This window comes from Eschrichtius robustus, chromosome 4 (assembly GCF_028021215.1).
Source record: "Eschrichtius robustus isolate mEscRob2 chromosome 4, mEscRob2.pri, whole genome shotgun sequence".
NCBI classification, from domain to species: Eukaryota; Metazoa; Chordata; class Mammalia; order Artiodactyla; family Eschrichtiidae; genus Eschrichtius; species Eschrichtius robustus.
The window spans coordinates 403,190-420,518 of record NC_090827.1 but is presented as its reverse complement, the minus strand read 5'-3'; the positions used below and the strand labels follow the sequence as shown (position 1 = coordinate 420,518).

The 17,329-nt window shown below is 41.6% G+C and overlaps 1 protein-coding gene across 1 annotated transcript in view; it reads left to right on the top strand.

Annotated features, from left to right (window-relative positions):
- The window catches only part of ASIC5 (acid sensing ion channel subunit family member 5), a 52,656-nt gene extending 39,462 nt beyond the window's left edge, over positions 1–13,194 (top strand). Inside the window, 7 exon segments of the mRNA XM_068543642.1 lie at positions 595–742; positions 3,037–3,093; positions 5,419–5,587; positions 11,446–11,537; positions 12,895–12,927; positions 12,930–13,085; positions 13,178–13,194. Coding sequence (XP_068399743.1) covers positions 595–742; positions 3,037–3,093; positions 5,419–5,587; positions 11,446–11,537; positions 12,895–12,927; positions 12,930–13,085; positions 13,178–13,194 — 672 coding nt within the window.
- The last annotated feature ends 4,135 nt before the right edge of the window (positions 13,195–17,329 follow it).

Below are 17,329 nucleotides of genomic sequence, written 5' to 3'. Positions count from 1 at the left end.
ATACATATATATATACATATACATTCTTTTTTATGTTCCTTTCCATCATGCTTTATCCCAGGAGATTGGATATAGTTCCCTGTGCTATACGCTAGGACCTTGCCGTTTATCCGTCCTATGTATATTCGTTTGTATCTGCTAATCGCAAACTCCCACTCCATCCCTCCCCCACCCTCCCCCTTGGCAACCACAAGTTTGTTCTCATGTGTGTGAGTCTGCTTTAAAGGATCTTTTTTTGTGCGTGATTTTGGTGACTGTTTTGTGAGTGGGTTGATTAATATGCTAAAATATCATTTCCAGGAATGATACTATTTTTCCTTGTATGAGTTAATTTTTAGAGCACTCTGTCTGATTTTATTGATTCACTACAGGTACAGAGTATTGGGGATAGATATTAAAGGACAAACATTAGACTTACCTTCAGGGATTTTCAGGTTAACAGAGTAGGCAAAATAAGCAAATGTTGTCAACTAAAAAAATTTCAGAGACCTCTGAGAGAAAAGGAAAAATGTGTATCAGCCTCTCTTCTTGGGGAGGAAAGGAGTGAATTGACTCAGACAGATCTCCTGACCCAGGTGTTTATTTTGTCTTAAGACAGCCCAGCAAGAATACCCTTGGGGAGAATGCAACGCTCACATGAAGCTGCAGAATCTCAGGACCTACAGCACCTCTGGCTGTTTGCAGGAACGCAAAGCTTGGCACATAGAGAAGCAGTGTGGATGTCTGTCTTTTCTGCTTCCTGGTAAATAGGGAATGGCCCTGTCCCTCTCTTTAATTACATTTACTTAATCTGAAACATGGAAATAAACATACATGTTTATTTCTGAATCTGAATTTCTGAAACATTAGGATAAACATATCCTGAAGCTGTTTTCCATTCTTACAAAATTCTATGATGGAAAATCATCCACCTGACAAATAAACCTCAACCAACAGATTGTAAATCGTGGGCTCATAGCGGAGATTTCTGGAAACGAAAATAACCCTGTGTTGTCTGAGCCGGTCCCCAAATCTTATTTCAACATCTTAAATTGGGTGTTCTCAAGCACCTAAAGCTGTTCATCAAGCATCTAAAGCTGTTCATCAAGGATCTAAAGCTGTTCATCAAGCATCTAAAGCTGTTCATCTAAAGCTGCTCCTCAATTTGGAAGAAAACTGAGATCCTCTATATAAATGTTACAGACGCTGAATGCTTCCCTGTTGAGAAGTCGTCGTTGCTGCTGTCAGAAAAGAATCTCTGGTCTCCCTTTGCATCCAGTTGAAATGCTTTCAGGGCCATGGGTGTCCAAGGCAAGCCCGGGACAAGCGGGGTGGAAGGACCTGGGCTCCAACCCGGGCCCCTCAGCTCAGCTCCACAGTTTCTCATCTACACGGCCTTGCACGTAACCTCTGCAGCTCCTGTAAAATAAGGAGCACGGGGCCCAACCTGAGCGATCTTACAGGTCCTAACAGGGATGAAGCGAGTATGCAAGTGGTCTCAAAACTGCCTGACACAGAACAGACTGTGTAAGAGCTGGATAGTTTTATTCAGATTTCCTTCACCCCCGCTTCTCCAGCGTGTTTATAAAGAAGTGAAGAGTGAATTAAGGGGCAAAACCAGTCTGGTCCTGCAAGTTTGCCAGTTCCCCACGTGATGATCCCTCTGACACCACACACACACACACACACACACACACACACACACACACACACTCGGATATACTAAGGCTGCCTCTGCCCCTATCACCAGAGTCTTGACTTGGCAAACTGCTGCTTAGGAATTTCTAGACTCATCACTTCCTTCTTTCTAGAATACTTTTTATTGGTCTCTGGCTCCTTCAAAACTGCCATTCTATAAAACTGCTAGCTCTGGCTCTGATTTCTCCTTCCTAATTATCTTTCCAAAGTTACAGGGAAAAGTCTGAATTGATAGATGAAAAATAATGTTCTAATTTTAAAATGTATCATTTCTGACACAACAAAAACTGAATAATAGGAATCAGAAACTCAGCAAAATGAAATGTAAAACACAAAGCACGACATTTGCACAAACTTTAGGGTGTATCAAGTGCTTACAGAAAGATATCTTATTTGGTTTGATGCTTAGCTATCCCTCTAAGTCTACTTACAGATGAGGAAACTGAGATTTACACACATTAAATGAACTAGCTAAAGTATCCCCATTAACAAACTGTAGAGGCAAACCTCAAAATCAGCCTTTCAGATAAGGGTCATTTCCAAAATTTCCTTGTTCTTCGTAATGGAAGAAATATCATTCAAGAAGTAAGAGAATCCTTAAGTAAGAGAAGCTTTTCACTTCTTCACAGAGCACACTGCCTGCTAGTCGGTTGAACTTCTCCACAGATTCTAAGTGACAATCTCTTCTGGTTGTTTTCAGGGCCGTTGACTAAACATTGAGCCTCACCCCAGAGATACATGGGTATGGCAAGAGACAAATGCTGTATTAAGGTGCAAATCAGCCTGGGATGAAACCTGGCTCTGATACATATTGATGTTGTCTCAAGGTCCGCAGCAGATGCTTAACGGATAGTGGTACTTACCTGCCCCAGCCCACCGCTAGGTAGGCAGCCCACCAGGTGTGTGAACGCACATATATTTAAATCAATGGCTAGAGAGAGCGGAATAGAAGGTGAAGAGAATGAGCCTAGGACCCCACGTGCTTGGGCAAGAGTCACTTTCCGAACCTTGGTTTCTTCATTTCTAAAATGATGATTTCCACATCGTAGGATTACAGTAGAAAAAAAATGAGGTGATAAATGTGAAAGCAAGTGTAAATTTCAAAGATCTGAACAGTTTAAAATTAATATTCCTGCTTAAAAGATTTTAGAATGATACGGACAAAGGGAAAGAAACATGGAAGTAAACAAAAACATTATTTTCTTCCTCTCAATGTGCATTTTCATTGGGTATTATGTTTTCATTCTATTTTTTGAAAAAGAATAAATGGATGGAAGGATGGACAGATGGATGGATGGATGGAAGAAAGGTATTTACATAAAATGTAAAGTCTCTATATTTACACTTATTATTTTTAAGGAAATGGTGTAGAGTGTGACCTACAAAAGTTTTACATCTGTGTGTCTCCTATACTCGGTAAGTGGCTTAATTTATTTCTTTATTTTTAGGGTTTATATGAAAGTTGCTCAGAATCATACAAGACTTTAAATCATACTATACAAAGTTCAGAAATGAAACAAGAGAGACTATAAGAGGTAGTTTTTCAACGTTCTTAAATTTAATAACAATAGCTTACATAGGCAGTAAAACAAAACGAAAAGCCCTTCTGATTTCAAGATTCATCTGAATCAAACATATGAAGTGACAAAGTGACAGCAAGAGAGTTCTGGTTTTTATTTCTAAAATTTTTTTAAATTGTAAACATTTTTATAATTAAAATAGCTTTGTTAATTTTTCTTATTACATAAATAAAGCATCCTTGCTGTGACTAGTTCAAACATTACAGAATAGAAAAGAATCACGTGGAAATCAATAGAAGTAGCATGACTTTGAAAATTACTGTCAAAATTTAGGTGACCATCCTTTCATTCATTCATTTCATTATATGTACCTTATATATAAATGCACATAGATAATTTTTACATAAATGAAATCACAATCTCCCATGCCACCTTCACTGGGGAAAACGTCCTCTTAAACAGCAATTTTTGCTTATATATCTTTTATCTTAACCCTCAACCAACGTTAACACTCCAGTATATTCTACCGTCACTTTCTCTGCAAATATAGCTTCATATTTATGACTTTAAGTCATTGGTTCTTTTATTAAAAGGGAATCATATTATATACCTTGCTATGAAACTTGCTTACCTAACCCACTGTGGAAATACCTCCAGGTCAACAGGAGTAGCTTTAACAGTCTCTTTTTAATGGGTGTAAAATATTTCATGGAATGGGCATAGGTAGAAAAGATCTGATATTTTTTAATGGCTTATAAGCTGAAAATGAAGAAGTCGTATTACTGACCGAGGAGTTAAAGTTATACTGTCAAATGTCTTGTAACTTCCTATCCCTGAAGGGGGAGGAAGGGAGAATTTGGGGAAAACAAATCATGCATGCAGGGATTTTGATGGGCGTTTGATGGGATAATGGGGTCAGAAGAGTGTGTGCGTGTGTGTGTGTGTACGCGCGTGTGCGTCTGTGTTTGTGTTTGTGTGTGTGTAAGCGTGTGTGTGCGTGCATATGCATGTGTGTTTGTGCGTGTGTGTTTATGCGTGTGTGTCTGTGCGAGTGCGTGGTTTGTGCGTGTGTGTGCGTGTGTGTGTGCATGTGTGTGCGTGTGCATGTGTGCCTGTGCATGTGTGTGTCTGTGCATGTGTGTGCATGTGTGTTGTGTGTGTGCGTGTTTGTGCGTATGCATGTGTGTGTGCGTGTGTGCGTGTGTGTTGCACTGTGTGTGCGTATCTGCACGTGCATGTGTGTTTGTGTATTGTGCGTGTGCGTGCCTGTGCATGCGTGCGTGTTTGTGTGTGGGGGTTGTGTGCGTGTGCGTGCGCGTGTGTGTGCATGTGCATGTGTGTGCCTGCATGTGTGTGCGTGTATGTGTGTGTGTGTTGGAAAAGTGAGGGGGTTGTTCCCAGTCATCTTCCAGAACCAGAGGATGCCTGCAAAAGTCATTCCCCAAAGGAGTATCACTAATAGAATCTAGAAAATAAGCCCAGATTTGGTCATTAATCAGACGGTGTTGGTGAACAAAGAGTTCGCCGGAAAGTGTTTCAGTAACCAACCCACAAGGAAAACAAGAACAGGAACATCTACCGAAAGGGAAGAGCAGTGAGACGGGCCCGGGTGCTTGTCCAGAGGGAAGCTGCGGCCGACCGCCACTCCCCTGCCTGGACACACCCGCATGGGTGGCCCGGATGCTGTCCAAGGCCAGGAGAGGACAGAGGACAGGGAACCTCAGCTGAGTGAGAAGGTCACTGCTCCCCAGACCTGAGGGCCGCTGACGCCTCCAGCACATTTCACACCAGTATTACTGAGAAAAGCCCAGGACAGGTTTGGTTTACACCTGAGTCACTGGCTTTCAGGATGAGGTTTGTAAGTTCCTCTCAAGGTGACACAAGGTCACACAAACTTGCCATCTTTTATCCAAATGTCTGATATCTTATGAAAATAAGCCCAGAGACTTTCTGGAAAGAATTTCTTATTTCTAACAAAGATCTGGATCCAGTGACTCCATGAATTCAAGGGGAACGCCTTTGTTTTATATTGTCTCCTCTGATGTATTTATACTAAAATGTAAATGAAATATAAATACCACTTGTTAAGGGGGCAGTGATTGAACTTGTTAACCACTGTTTTAAACATTGAAAGTGAAATGATAAAATTTTAAAAAGCTCTGTCCTCCCCACTGTGAAGTAATCCTCTTGTCTGAATATCCTGTCCTAATTTTCATTTCAGACCACACTGAAGTTAAGGGATTATGAACAATGGGAACACATAATTCCAGCTGCCCTGTTCCTCGTGAAGAAACAGAATACCCTGCTGCCATTTCTTATTCTACTTTTCCGAGTCAAAAAGCTTTGAAACATCTTTCCAGGAAGTTGAATCAAAGCCATCAATATATCAGGTAATCGTTTTAGTCTTGTAAATTATTTGTAATTAACATACATATTTTCTTTACTTTCAAAGACTCAGGAAATGAAATTCTGATCAATCACAGGAAGCAACAGCTTACAGCAGTGAATTGTCAATGAAAGCTTAGAATTTGAAACATAGAAAAGATGGTGTCTTTCGATCCCTTAATTTAATTTAGTGAGAAGTAAAATGAGGTCTGTCCGAGTAATTTGCTTATGACCTTACATTTTTGGCCCAACTGGGGAATAATGCTGACTAATATCACTTAGTGTGTGAAAACGTGAAGTTCCTTACCTGTATATTATATAGTTTGAGTCTTCTAATAACTGTATTAGGGGGAATACAAATTAGTCTCATTTTACAGATGAGGGAACTGAAGTCACGGCATTTCAAGTTACTGTCCTGTGAAAGTCCTTAGTGGCACACAAAGAATTTATGCCCCAAACCTATGACTCTGGTCTCCGTATATTATCCACAGAGACATATCTCTACAATTTTGATGAACTGAAGATTATATTAGGTGTCTTTCTGCTACATCACACTACCCATCAGAAATTACAAATCAAACTTCATAAAAAGCTCTTTTTTTAAAATCGGGGAGCAGATGTAGCATTTCTCTTTGTATCTTATTTACACTTTTAAGCTGAGGGCCTGAAATAACAATATAGTACATTTGGTGTTTGTACTTATATCTATTATAATAAAGTAAATTAACTAAATAAAAGCTGACTTACTTCTGGACAGCCAAGTATCTAACTTTGAAAGAATGTTTTGATTCCAGTTTTAACCTGGTGTTTATTTTAATGAAACAAACAAAAAAACATGCTCCCGGTGTAAATGCCTAGACAATAAAGCCATCTTTCAAATCAGGAAGAAAAAGTCTTTTCTTTAAGACAGGGTGGATAGGATATCACTTCAAACACTTGGCAGATAAAAAGATGGAAAGCTGGAAAATTTGCAGCTATATCTCTGTGAGCACTTCTGTCTCCAATATAGATGTCTCTGTATTTCATTTTAATATGGGAAACTGATGTACTTATAGTGTTATTCCTATTATACTTAAATGTGCCCGAGAAGAGCACTTTGTGTGACATTTTGGCTGGAAGGGATCTTCCAGGTTTCCTATTTGGCCTGCAGAGAATGTAGGCACCATTTTGGAGACATATTGGTGAACCAGAAAAGAAACCCCTTGTTATACAAGGCAACCTTACCAAACATTGCTGGTTTTTTTCTCCTAAACCTTGTATTATTGTCAGTAGTTATGCAATCAACCTTATCACGTAACTGACACGTAGGGACCTTGCATGCTTGTGACCAGCAGAGGCCAGTACCAGGAAGGCTAAGGCAAGGGCCTGAACAAGTACAGCTGGACTCAGGGGCGCCCAAATCCGAGACAGAGCCAGGGTTAGGAATCACACATATAATTAAAAGACTGGTTTGTGCACAGGGACCGGAAATCAGAGCAGTAAATCAGAAAACGCACGTACAGTTTGTCAGGAAAGCAGGTATAGAATCTTAGCATCAGTAGGATTTAAAACACCCCTAATTTCATTACGAAGCCTGTATGTTTTTTCTTGGGGCACAAACCAACCCCAGACTCTGACCAGTCCAGAGCCCCATGTGCTAATTGCTGGACTCTATTACGAAGGTGATAAGAAGCTTAGCCTGACCGAAGCAGGCGATGGGGAAGTGAATTGTGGCTGAATTTAGGCCAATTTCATTAGCAAAACAATATTTTTTGTTTTAATTGAACACATTTTCAAGTAAAATGTGTATAAAGTGGTTTGCTTTATGCAAAACAAATTTATTCCCCTTAATCCAGCACTCAGACTCAAGCACGTGAAAGCATTGTTTTAGTGTTTTGTAAATGCAATAAACACTCTGTTTTTTCTTTGATCTTCTTAGCCTCATTAAAATCCAGATTTTATTTCATAATTGTGCCTCTCCTGACATAAACAAATATTCCTGGACTTAAGTCCTGAAAAATTTCGCCATCACCATGAGGTGTAGATTCAATGAGACCCAAATTCCTGGGCAAGTCACACACCGGAGAGGAGCTGAGTAAACCTCGGGATATTTTTGTAGGGGATGAATTTATCTTCTCGCAAAAACACAAATGGATAATGCTGGGAAATGGCTATGAGTTTTGTGCTTGGGAAATTACACAGTATTACCAGTTTACATGCAAATTAGGAGCACAATGGAGCACAGAAAGATTACAATATTACTAAAATTTCTGGACTTCCAAAACAACTTTATTATTTCCTTCACTTTGGCAACTGGTTTATTATTTGCAAATATTACAATAGCCCCCTGATTAGCTACTTAAACACAGTACATTCTCCTGTTACCCAGGGTTAAACTAATGGAAATTAATTAAACATATTAATGGTATATTTTGACTTAATTATATTTGGGAATACTGATTTCTAAACAGTAAACCGTAAGGAGAGTGATTTATAGCCATGCTTCTTAGATATATTAAAGACACCACATGATTCCAGGAAACATTGCTAATGGGATCTATTCTTTTATTTTTAACTTTTTATTCTATATTGGACTATATAGTTGATTTACAACGCTGTGTTAGTTCCATGTGTACAGCAAAGTGATTCAATTATACATATACATATATCTATTCTTTTTCAAATTCTTTTCCCATTTAGGTTATTACACAACAGGATATATTCTTAATGGAATTATTGTTGTGTCTGAAAATCATCAGGTGGTTAGTTTCCACCTCAGCTTATAAAACAGGTTAATATGTACTTACCTATTCATTCATTGCTTTCAGTTTTGATTTGTTCCCTTATTTGTCCATTTCACAAATAGGTCATGAGTACCTAGTGTGTGTCAGGATTCCAGGGTGCTAGAAAAACTAGAGATACCTCCGCACACAAAAGACAAAACCCTGCCTTGCTGCACTCACCCCTCATGGAGTGAAGATGGACAGTAAATCCGTGAGGGCATGTCAGTGGTGCTGAGTGCCGGAGAGGAAAGGGGCAGAGGAAGGGGCTGCAGGAGCCGGGTAGGGTCGGGGGGAGGGTTGTCCTCAGCCTGGAGGACTGCCATCAAGTAAGATCCTCCTGTGAAGGTGACAACGGGGCAGACCGAAGCCAGTGGGTCTCAGACTTTTCAGTGTCAAGGTCCCTTTGCATTCTCATAAATCACTGAGGGGTCCAATGAGCTTTTTCTTCATGTAGTTTTAAGTAACAATATTTGCCATATTAGAAAAGCAAGGTGTGAATTTTTTTACTTTTTGATTCATTTGAAACAACAATAATGAACGTGCTATACGGTGACGTAAAGAAAAGTTTTTTTTTTATAAACAGTGACTATTTTCCAAAACAAAAAAAAAAAATTTAGGAAGAGGAGTGGTGTTATTTTAGGATGTTGTAGGTTTCTTTAGTGTCTGGCTTAAGAAAGGAGAGCTGGACTCTCATTTTTGCATTTAGTCTGTTGGTTTATGTCGTCTGGTTGGAGAACACAAAGAAAACCTTGCGTCGAACACAAGCACTGTTCGAAAAGAGAGGCGTATTTAATAGCCTTTGTGGATAATGGTGATATTTTTCCTTGATTACACATCAAAACTCAACAAGAGTAGCTCCTCGCATGCTAACTGTAGTACAAGTCTTGTGGTTGCCCCACAGGACGGGGGTCAACTCTCCACTCAACATTTCATGAGGCTGCTGGGTTTATGCTGCCACACGTGCATCAAGAGGTATGACAAATGTACTTATTGCTCACGTAATGACACTTTCTGGGAAGAGTAGTGAAGACTCCCAGGCAGAACCTCTCCTGGTTTGAGAGAACAAGGAAAGGCAGCTGGCTTTACCTGTCCTTGTGGTTTTGAGGTAGGACGTGGACGAGCGATCCCAGATGAGGGTCAGAGTCTGCGTGTTTGAACTTTCCCAGGTGCTGAAGCAGGAAGCCCATGGCCTTCTCATCAGCTTAACTCTTTGGGGACAAGAAAAGGGCAGGGTGGCATCTGAAAGCTGTGATCACTGAAATGTCAAAACGTATCAGTGAATTTTTCATACTCAATTGTGTTTATATTCATTGATCTTGCACTTTGGATCTTTTGCTCATGCATGATTTGGACATGAGAAAAATTCTCTGGGCTATGCAGATTTTCCAAATATTGATCCACTGTATTATATAATGCACATTTCAGTTTAATACCATTACTTATCCTGCCATAAATGTCTTTAAAAATTGAGTTGTCAAGCTCATCATAGCAGACATAAATTTTCCAAAATTCTCACTTTAGCGTAAAAGTTAAGCTTACAAATTTATTATTGACTGCAAGTCTTCTCCGTTATATTTTGGATGCAACAGCTCATTTTGTTCATTACTGTGAAAATGGCCCCCAAATTTCATAGTCTGAAGAACCGTAGTTCGTCAGTCGTTCCTTCAAGTGAAAATGATGTTCCACATCAAAAGTGGCTGCTGCAGCTTTCTTGAAATACAATCATAGTGAAAATGTCAAATAACGTGTTAGTACTTTATGAAAATAAGTTTGACTTTGTGAACCTCCCTAAAAGATAACGGGGACCCCTAGCGGTCTGCAACCACACTTTGAAAACTGCTGACCTAGAGGCAATGTAAGAGTTGGCCTCGATATTAATGGGGAAAGGACATTTCAGGAGGGAAAACCACATGCAGAGAAAGGTCCTAGGCCAACAGCACGCCTCGTGTGTGGGTAGAATAGCTTGAAACCAGATGTGTCAACAGGCAGAGTAGGTGATGGCCAAGGATGGCCCGGGTGTGGGTCACTGGTGGACAGAAATCTCTCAGGGCCACAGAGGGTTTTCCTTGGCATATTCTGGGAAGTCTCTGGGGAGTTTTGAGCAGGAGAGTGATGGATCTGCAAGTTGCACAAGTATTATGCTGGCTCTTGTGAAGAGTAAAGAGTGAGTATATATTGAGATGGAGTACGCTGAAGTCGGAAGCAGAAGGACCAACCAGAAAGCGACTGGAAAACTCCCGGTGAGAGATGATGACAGCTTAGGCACAGGTGGTAGCAGTGAGTGGGTGAGAGGCTGGAATCTGGGCATATTTGAAGGTAAAACAAATATTTACTGATGAATTGGCTGTGCAGTGTTATTGCATTAAAATGGGGAAATATCAAGAGTTTGGCTTGGAATATTTGAAATACCTATTGAACATCCAAGTAGAAATAACAAGAGGTAATTCAAGGTACTAATGAAGTTCAAGGTGGAATCTGAGCTGGAGATGGTGAGGGTTCATAAGTTATTTTAAAATATTGTTTAGCTACTCTGGTCACATATAACGACTTCCAGAATGTATTAAGAAAGCAGAGTCTCTGCCCTAATATATTAAGAATGTCAGGTAAATGACTACCATTTATTAAACACCCAGTATATGCAGGTTCTGTGCCAGTTCTTTCCATACGTTATTTAATTGCTTCTTGCCAGTCTAAAAGCCCAGCCACAGACGGAGCGCCAAGACTCGGGAAAACCGTGCGCTTTCTCCAGGACCATGTCAGTCACACGGGACAGGACCAAGACTTGAAGTAAAATTAGACACACACTCCGATGTTTGTAAATAATATACTCAGCAGAGGTTTACATTTGATGTCTTTTTCCAGTTTCTCAGGAATAAAGCATAGAAAAAGTATTGGGTCAGCGGAAAAATTCTTTTCCCTAAATACCAACAAGATGTGAATGCCTTCCAAGCAAAGCTATTGTGATTAGTACTGAATACAGTGACGTGTCTAACTCAACACTAAACAACATCTGAACCAAAAATACATATTACCTTTGTCAACTAGGAATTAAAAGTAGGCCTGAGAATCTTGAGCTCAATTAACTCTGTTGGTATTCCCAGGGACAATCTTGTGAACATTGAAATAAATCATAGTGACTTAAACTATAAAGTAACCCAGCAGCAAAAAGCAGTGAGTGTGTCTGAGTTACTTGGTAAGTGTTATTTCGTTGTTCCTCAGTTTAGAAAAACTTATGTCAGTGTTTTTTTCCTTTCGTACTGAAGGTTTAGCCTATCAGTGGAGGAAGGGAATCCCTAGGGCTTGTCGTTCGCCTGCCGCGTAAATCTGACACCTTTCCAGTCCCTTGACTCGCCTGCAGCAAAGTCACAGGGGTGCTCACAAGTAAAGGCCGGGGCTCGTCATGTCCTAGACACACTCAGCACCTTCTTCCCCTCAGATGTACCCCAACCCCACGTCCAGGTCGAAGCGACGCAGACCTCTGCACGGAACTCCACCCAGACCCGGCTGCAAGGAGCCTGAACCAGCCTGAATCTATTGATAAGCGCGGAGCACCGCTCCCGCCCCTTCCGTCCTCGGCAGACGTAACTGCTGATCTCCTAGATCTCACCGCCTATGCGAGGAGGAGGCCGTGGGGGAGACAGAAGAGGGCATCAGAGTCAGGCGAAGTGAGCGCAGTCAGGCCCTGGCAGCTGAGCCCCTGAACAGGGAGGAAACACACAAGTTCCTCCGCGCTCACAAAACAGCATCGTCCTAGGCACGGCCCAGGCGAGGAGCAAAAGATTAATAACGTGTCTATTTAAGGAGGCAGTGCTACAGCAGTGAAATCCATAAGGACAAACGAAGGTGGTGGGTACAGGGGGCTGGGGGAGGGGCGACGGGCTAGTGTTTCATGGGGACGGACTTTCCGCTGGGGAAGATGAGAAGGTCCTGGAGACGATGGTGAATGGGTACGTGCTTCATGCCGCAGAACTGTGCACTTAAAATTGGTCCACATGGCAACTTTTATGTTATATCCATTTTACCACAAAAAAGCACAAATAATAAAGACACACAGATGTTGAAAACTTCTTAAAAAGAAGGCAGTACTGTGTTAATATATTGTCGTGTAACGAAATACTGCAAAAAGAAATCGTTCGGACACTTGAGGTCACAAATGGCTTGGCAATTTGTTTCTGGAAAACATCATTATGCAGTAATGCTGCCCTAATGCCCAATTTCTGTTCTCCATTCAGCACTTAGAAATGAATTTGTACTTGTCTAGGAGGTTTTATGAATTTGCTGAGATTTAATAACCTCCAAAGTCTTTAAGTTATATTTTTGGAAATGGATTTTATGTTTGCCTTTTCTCTCTTCCTTCTGAGATAATATTAAGACATATTAATTGCTGTTGCATTATTTATACCAAACAATATGATACCATTAACTCATATTCATATAATATCAGTTACTATTAACTAATTAGCTTCAAATAATTTAAAAATTAGTAATGTTTAATTTGCTTTTCATGAAAAAACATGATTTATTCACTTTCTTTATTGGTTTTATTCCAGCAGATCTTGGAGGTCTGCTGAGCCTATTTTGTGGGCCAGCGTGATTACAATTATAGAAATCACTGAGTATATATTCACCAGTTTCTACTGGATATGCATTTTGTTCTTGCTGAAGATCTCTGAAATGAGCCAGGGGGCTACTGCACCTCAGATTCATCTGGGGAATAAAAACAGCATACAGGAATGCTCATGTCCACTTAGGACAAAAGCTTTTGCTTTTCTCTTCATGATACCTTCAGATTTACTCATGACTAACTCACTGCTTTGTAACTTTATGTTATAGTTCTGGGGATTCAGTAAAATCCATTGTAGATATCTATCTCTTTATACATATCTTCATCTCTGTGTCTGTATTGAAGTATATATATTAATTTATTTATAAGAAAAGAAACAGGCACTGTCTTGTTTTGGGGGTTTTTTTTTTTCCACCATGGAATTCCCTGCACCTAGAACAGTAGAGGTTACGTAGAAAGCATTTCGGAAATATTTTTTAATGAATGAAAGTTTGAGTAATGGAAAAAAGACATACTTTAGGGCTAACTATATAAATTAGACCTAATAAACTATATTTGAGGAGAGAAGATACTTGTTTATTCAGGAAATAATACATATAATTTGTTCTTTACAAAATTCTGAAAATTTTCATTTTCAGGAAAATTCAACATGATTTATTTTCTTTTATCTGGAGAGTTCAATTTTATAACTAACTTTTGGAGGGACAGGATCTCTATCTATTTCCTATACAGGTGGAGACCTAAAATAAATCTGTTTGAAAGTAAAGTTAAATTTGTAGTATGTTGGGAGAACACAGTGTTTACCATTTTCTCCAATACCTCCACATACTTCTTTAATCTAAGGAGGAAATGCAAGACTTGCAGTGTTCTCATTACCCCTCGGGCAATCAGTCTACTTTCAGCCTTCTTCTCTTGTGACTCTATTACTAAATATGCCATCGAAGCAGCACGTGGTAACAGGCAGGCCAGGGGAGGGAGGGACCACGTGGCTGAAAAGTATCATCTCCTGCCTGTGAATCTTGGCTTTCTTCTTTTCTTTGCGTAAAAGATCAAGCGCAGATAATGGGTGGGTAAACACCACGGGATGGAGAAGACTCCTCCGGATGAATGTTCACCTTCAGTTGGTTGCCCCAGAATTTCAGATGTATGAGTGTTACTTCTTTCAGGATTGACAAAGGTAGGAACACAGAGAGTCCGTGCTTTGAAAGTCAAAATTGCAACTCTGTCACCTGCAGAAAAATGGACTAGTCCTCCCGAAGCCTTTGATATACCGTAGGGATGAGCACGCCTAGGTTTGCGACATGGCAGCCAGTGATGGGTCGCCCTGGAGTGACACAACGCGGAAGCAAGGGATGGTGTCTGCCGATGAAGGCTTGGGCCCCTAATACAGACCTCCTTTTGAGGAGGGATGAGGCCACACAGGAACCTGAAGCTGTGGCAGGCGGTATCCTAAAGCCGAAAGGGCAAGGCTGCTGCAGTGGACGCACTAGAATGAAACTGCGGATCGGGGAGCAAGAAGGAAAGAGACATCTTGTGATGCATTTATTATACGAGACAGAGGGTGCGCCATTATTGGCTTATAGCTTAAATAAGTCGGTTTCACCTTTGACTCCACTTTCATTTGAGAACCTCCAGAATTGCCCAGTTTCCACCCACGGTGACTATTCTCATTTAACTAAAGCGGACATCGTTTTGGAAGTATCATCAAATGGATGTAGGCAGACTTGAGTCTCTGGCAGAAACCTAATACTGCATCTTGGCATAAAATACTGGAAATATAGGACCGTCCATCACCAGATGCAGCAACTACCTAGAATTCTTTCAGGAGTCAATTGTTTCTGTGTTACCAGCCTCTGGTGAAGACAGATCCTGAAACTGAGATATCACATCACTCTCAGTCCCTCAATAACTGCACGGTCAGAGGGACTTATCAGCAAAGACAGAGCAACTCAGCAGCAATCGCTGGTGCAGTGGAAATGGTACTCATGGGAGCACATTTGATGGCAGCTCTGGAGGGGGTGGAGGAGAAGAACACTGTCCCCAAGGGCAGGTTGTAGCTGTCCATTTAAAGCCAGTGACAAAATCCCCCAGTGGCCAGCTCCTACTGCTAAATAGCCGAAACGTCATGATTCCCTCTCTGCTCTAGCAAAGCGAGCTGCCTGAGGCACTGATGGAAAATCCCTAACTGAAAGGTGTAAGTCAGTTTGGAAACCAGCCACCCTTCCCCCGTAGATAGTAAAACTTTGGTTGCAGAAGGGCAAGGGTAAGTCCACACAATAGGCAAAATAGAAGGCTCATCGAGAAACTGAGGCTTCGGATTCCCACCCCCAGAATAATGCTTGGCTATTTACAGACTAATGTATGGCCAAACAAACGGGCCCCCATTAATTGAACGATTAGGAATATCTCTCTACGGGGAAGGCGATTTTAGAAACCTGCGTTGGAATTCTGAAGGAGAATCAAAGTGGGTTATCAGATGCCCACCTGGAAGACCCTGCCACTGACTCAAAAGGAACCTGGAATGTAAAGGCTGAGGCTCGCTGATTCTGGCCCCAGAGCTGGCTACTCAGTAGATGAATGTAAGTGAGCATAGAGGTGTCCAAGCCTCGTAATGATGGGTGCAAAGATGGCGTATGGCTTTCCCACGTGGTCAGGCACAGTTGTGAATGCTGAGAGAAAAGGGACTGTCTTAAAAGGCTTTGGGTAAGGTGCTCAAGAACAAGGGTCGGCAGGTAGGTTGTTAGAACCCTTGCCAGTAACCCCAGTGGCTTCAAAGTGGTTCTGACTGGAATAGGCATGATTTCTACTCTGGGCTTTATTACCCTTTGGCTGAATCCAGTCCCTTTAAGGGCTTGAAGCAACAGATTGTGTTTGTTTGATTCTACCAACTACATTTCATGGACCAAGGTGACAGGTCACTGCTGTCAATGTACCAAAATGGTGAGCAGTTTAATGTTGTCTGGTCTTAGCATGTCTCCTACCACCTTCGAGCTGGACTCAGAACGCTTCTCCTAAAAGATGGAGAGACTGTGATAGAGTCATGAAGAGCTGACCTGACTCTTGAGGAATGGTAGAGCAGGAACGTCTTTGAAAAGGGTCCTTTCCGAAGAAAGGGGATGGGGATGGGAATGAAGGCCGGAGGGCGCTGCAATCACACAATGACTTTCTCTTCCCCAAACCACGCTTCTTGTTTTCCTGGATCTAGTTGTCCCAGGTCGAGGGTTGCACCTGTGTGTCCCAAAGGAGGGGAAACTCACCGTGCGAATGATGGACGCCACGACGTCAGTTCGTCTGAAAGTGTAAATGTTCCTAGGGGAACAGATGGGCTGAGTGAGGTCGCCCATTACGTGGCTCACCTAGGACTGACCGGAAGAGCTGGCCTCTGCCCATGGCCACGATGGTCCCAGAGCCTTTGCCTCTGGAAGGTGCTTCTTCTCGGGAATGGAAAATCGGGGCCATTCCAGGAAGGTGATTTCTGCTACTTGTCTGTTAGTGGGTAGGATGGCTGAATCCGAAAGGCCGGGTCTGAGTGGAGACAGGTGAACGGTGGACAGGGAGAGGCTGGGGAAGGAGGGGAGGGGCACGTGAATGCAGATACCATCGGGAGAGGATGCGGTCGTGCTTCTCCTGAGAGAGGGCTTCGTCATGAGACAATGAATCCCCTTAATTCTCTCAGGAGTGGCTGCAGGTCATGATTCACGCTGAGAAGACCCCTGGATTGGCTTTTCCTCTAAGATGGAAAAGTGACCTGAAGCCAAACTATAAAGTTAACCCAAGTAACTCCTTGACGTCATTGCAGAAAAGGTATCAATCAGCATCCCTTGATGACCTGCCTGAACGAAGAGCAGGTTGAACTCATCACTGGGTTTTGTTTCTCAAGTTATGCTTATCATATTCATACTTCTGTATGCCCATATGTTACTGATGAACCCAAAGTATCTTCAGAAAGAGGCACACCCAGAAGCTGAATATTTGAACTCATGATCTCTGGGGGACACTATTCATGAACGTGCATAAAATATAACAAGTAGACAGTGGCTACCACACTTAGGCTTAAGTAGTATTGGTCTCAATGTCCTGAGAGAGTCGGTACCTGGGAAACGGGATTTGGGGCATTGAACCAAGTGGTCCTGGCATTGTTGGAGGCTTCCCGGAAGGGTAACGTGTAGACACGATGCACTATTGTATTTGCAAACTAATGGGGCATCAGACTTGCCAACCATTCCGGAAAAGGGTTTATATCTTCCATCAGGGCGGATTTACTAATATCTTGATTGTAATAAAATCTATTGTGTTAAAAGTGCAATGGCATACAAAGAAAGGAGCTATCAAGCCATGAAGAAGACATGGCAGGACCTTAAATGCCTGCTGCTAAGGGAAAGAAGCCAGTCTGAAAAGACAGCATATTGTATGATTCTAAC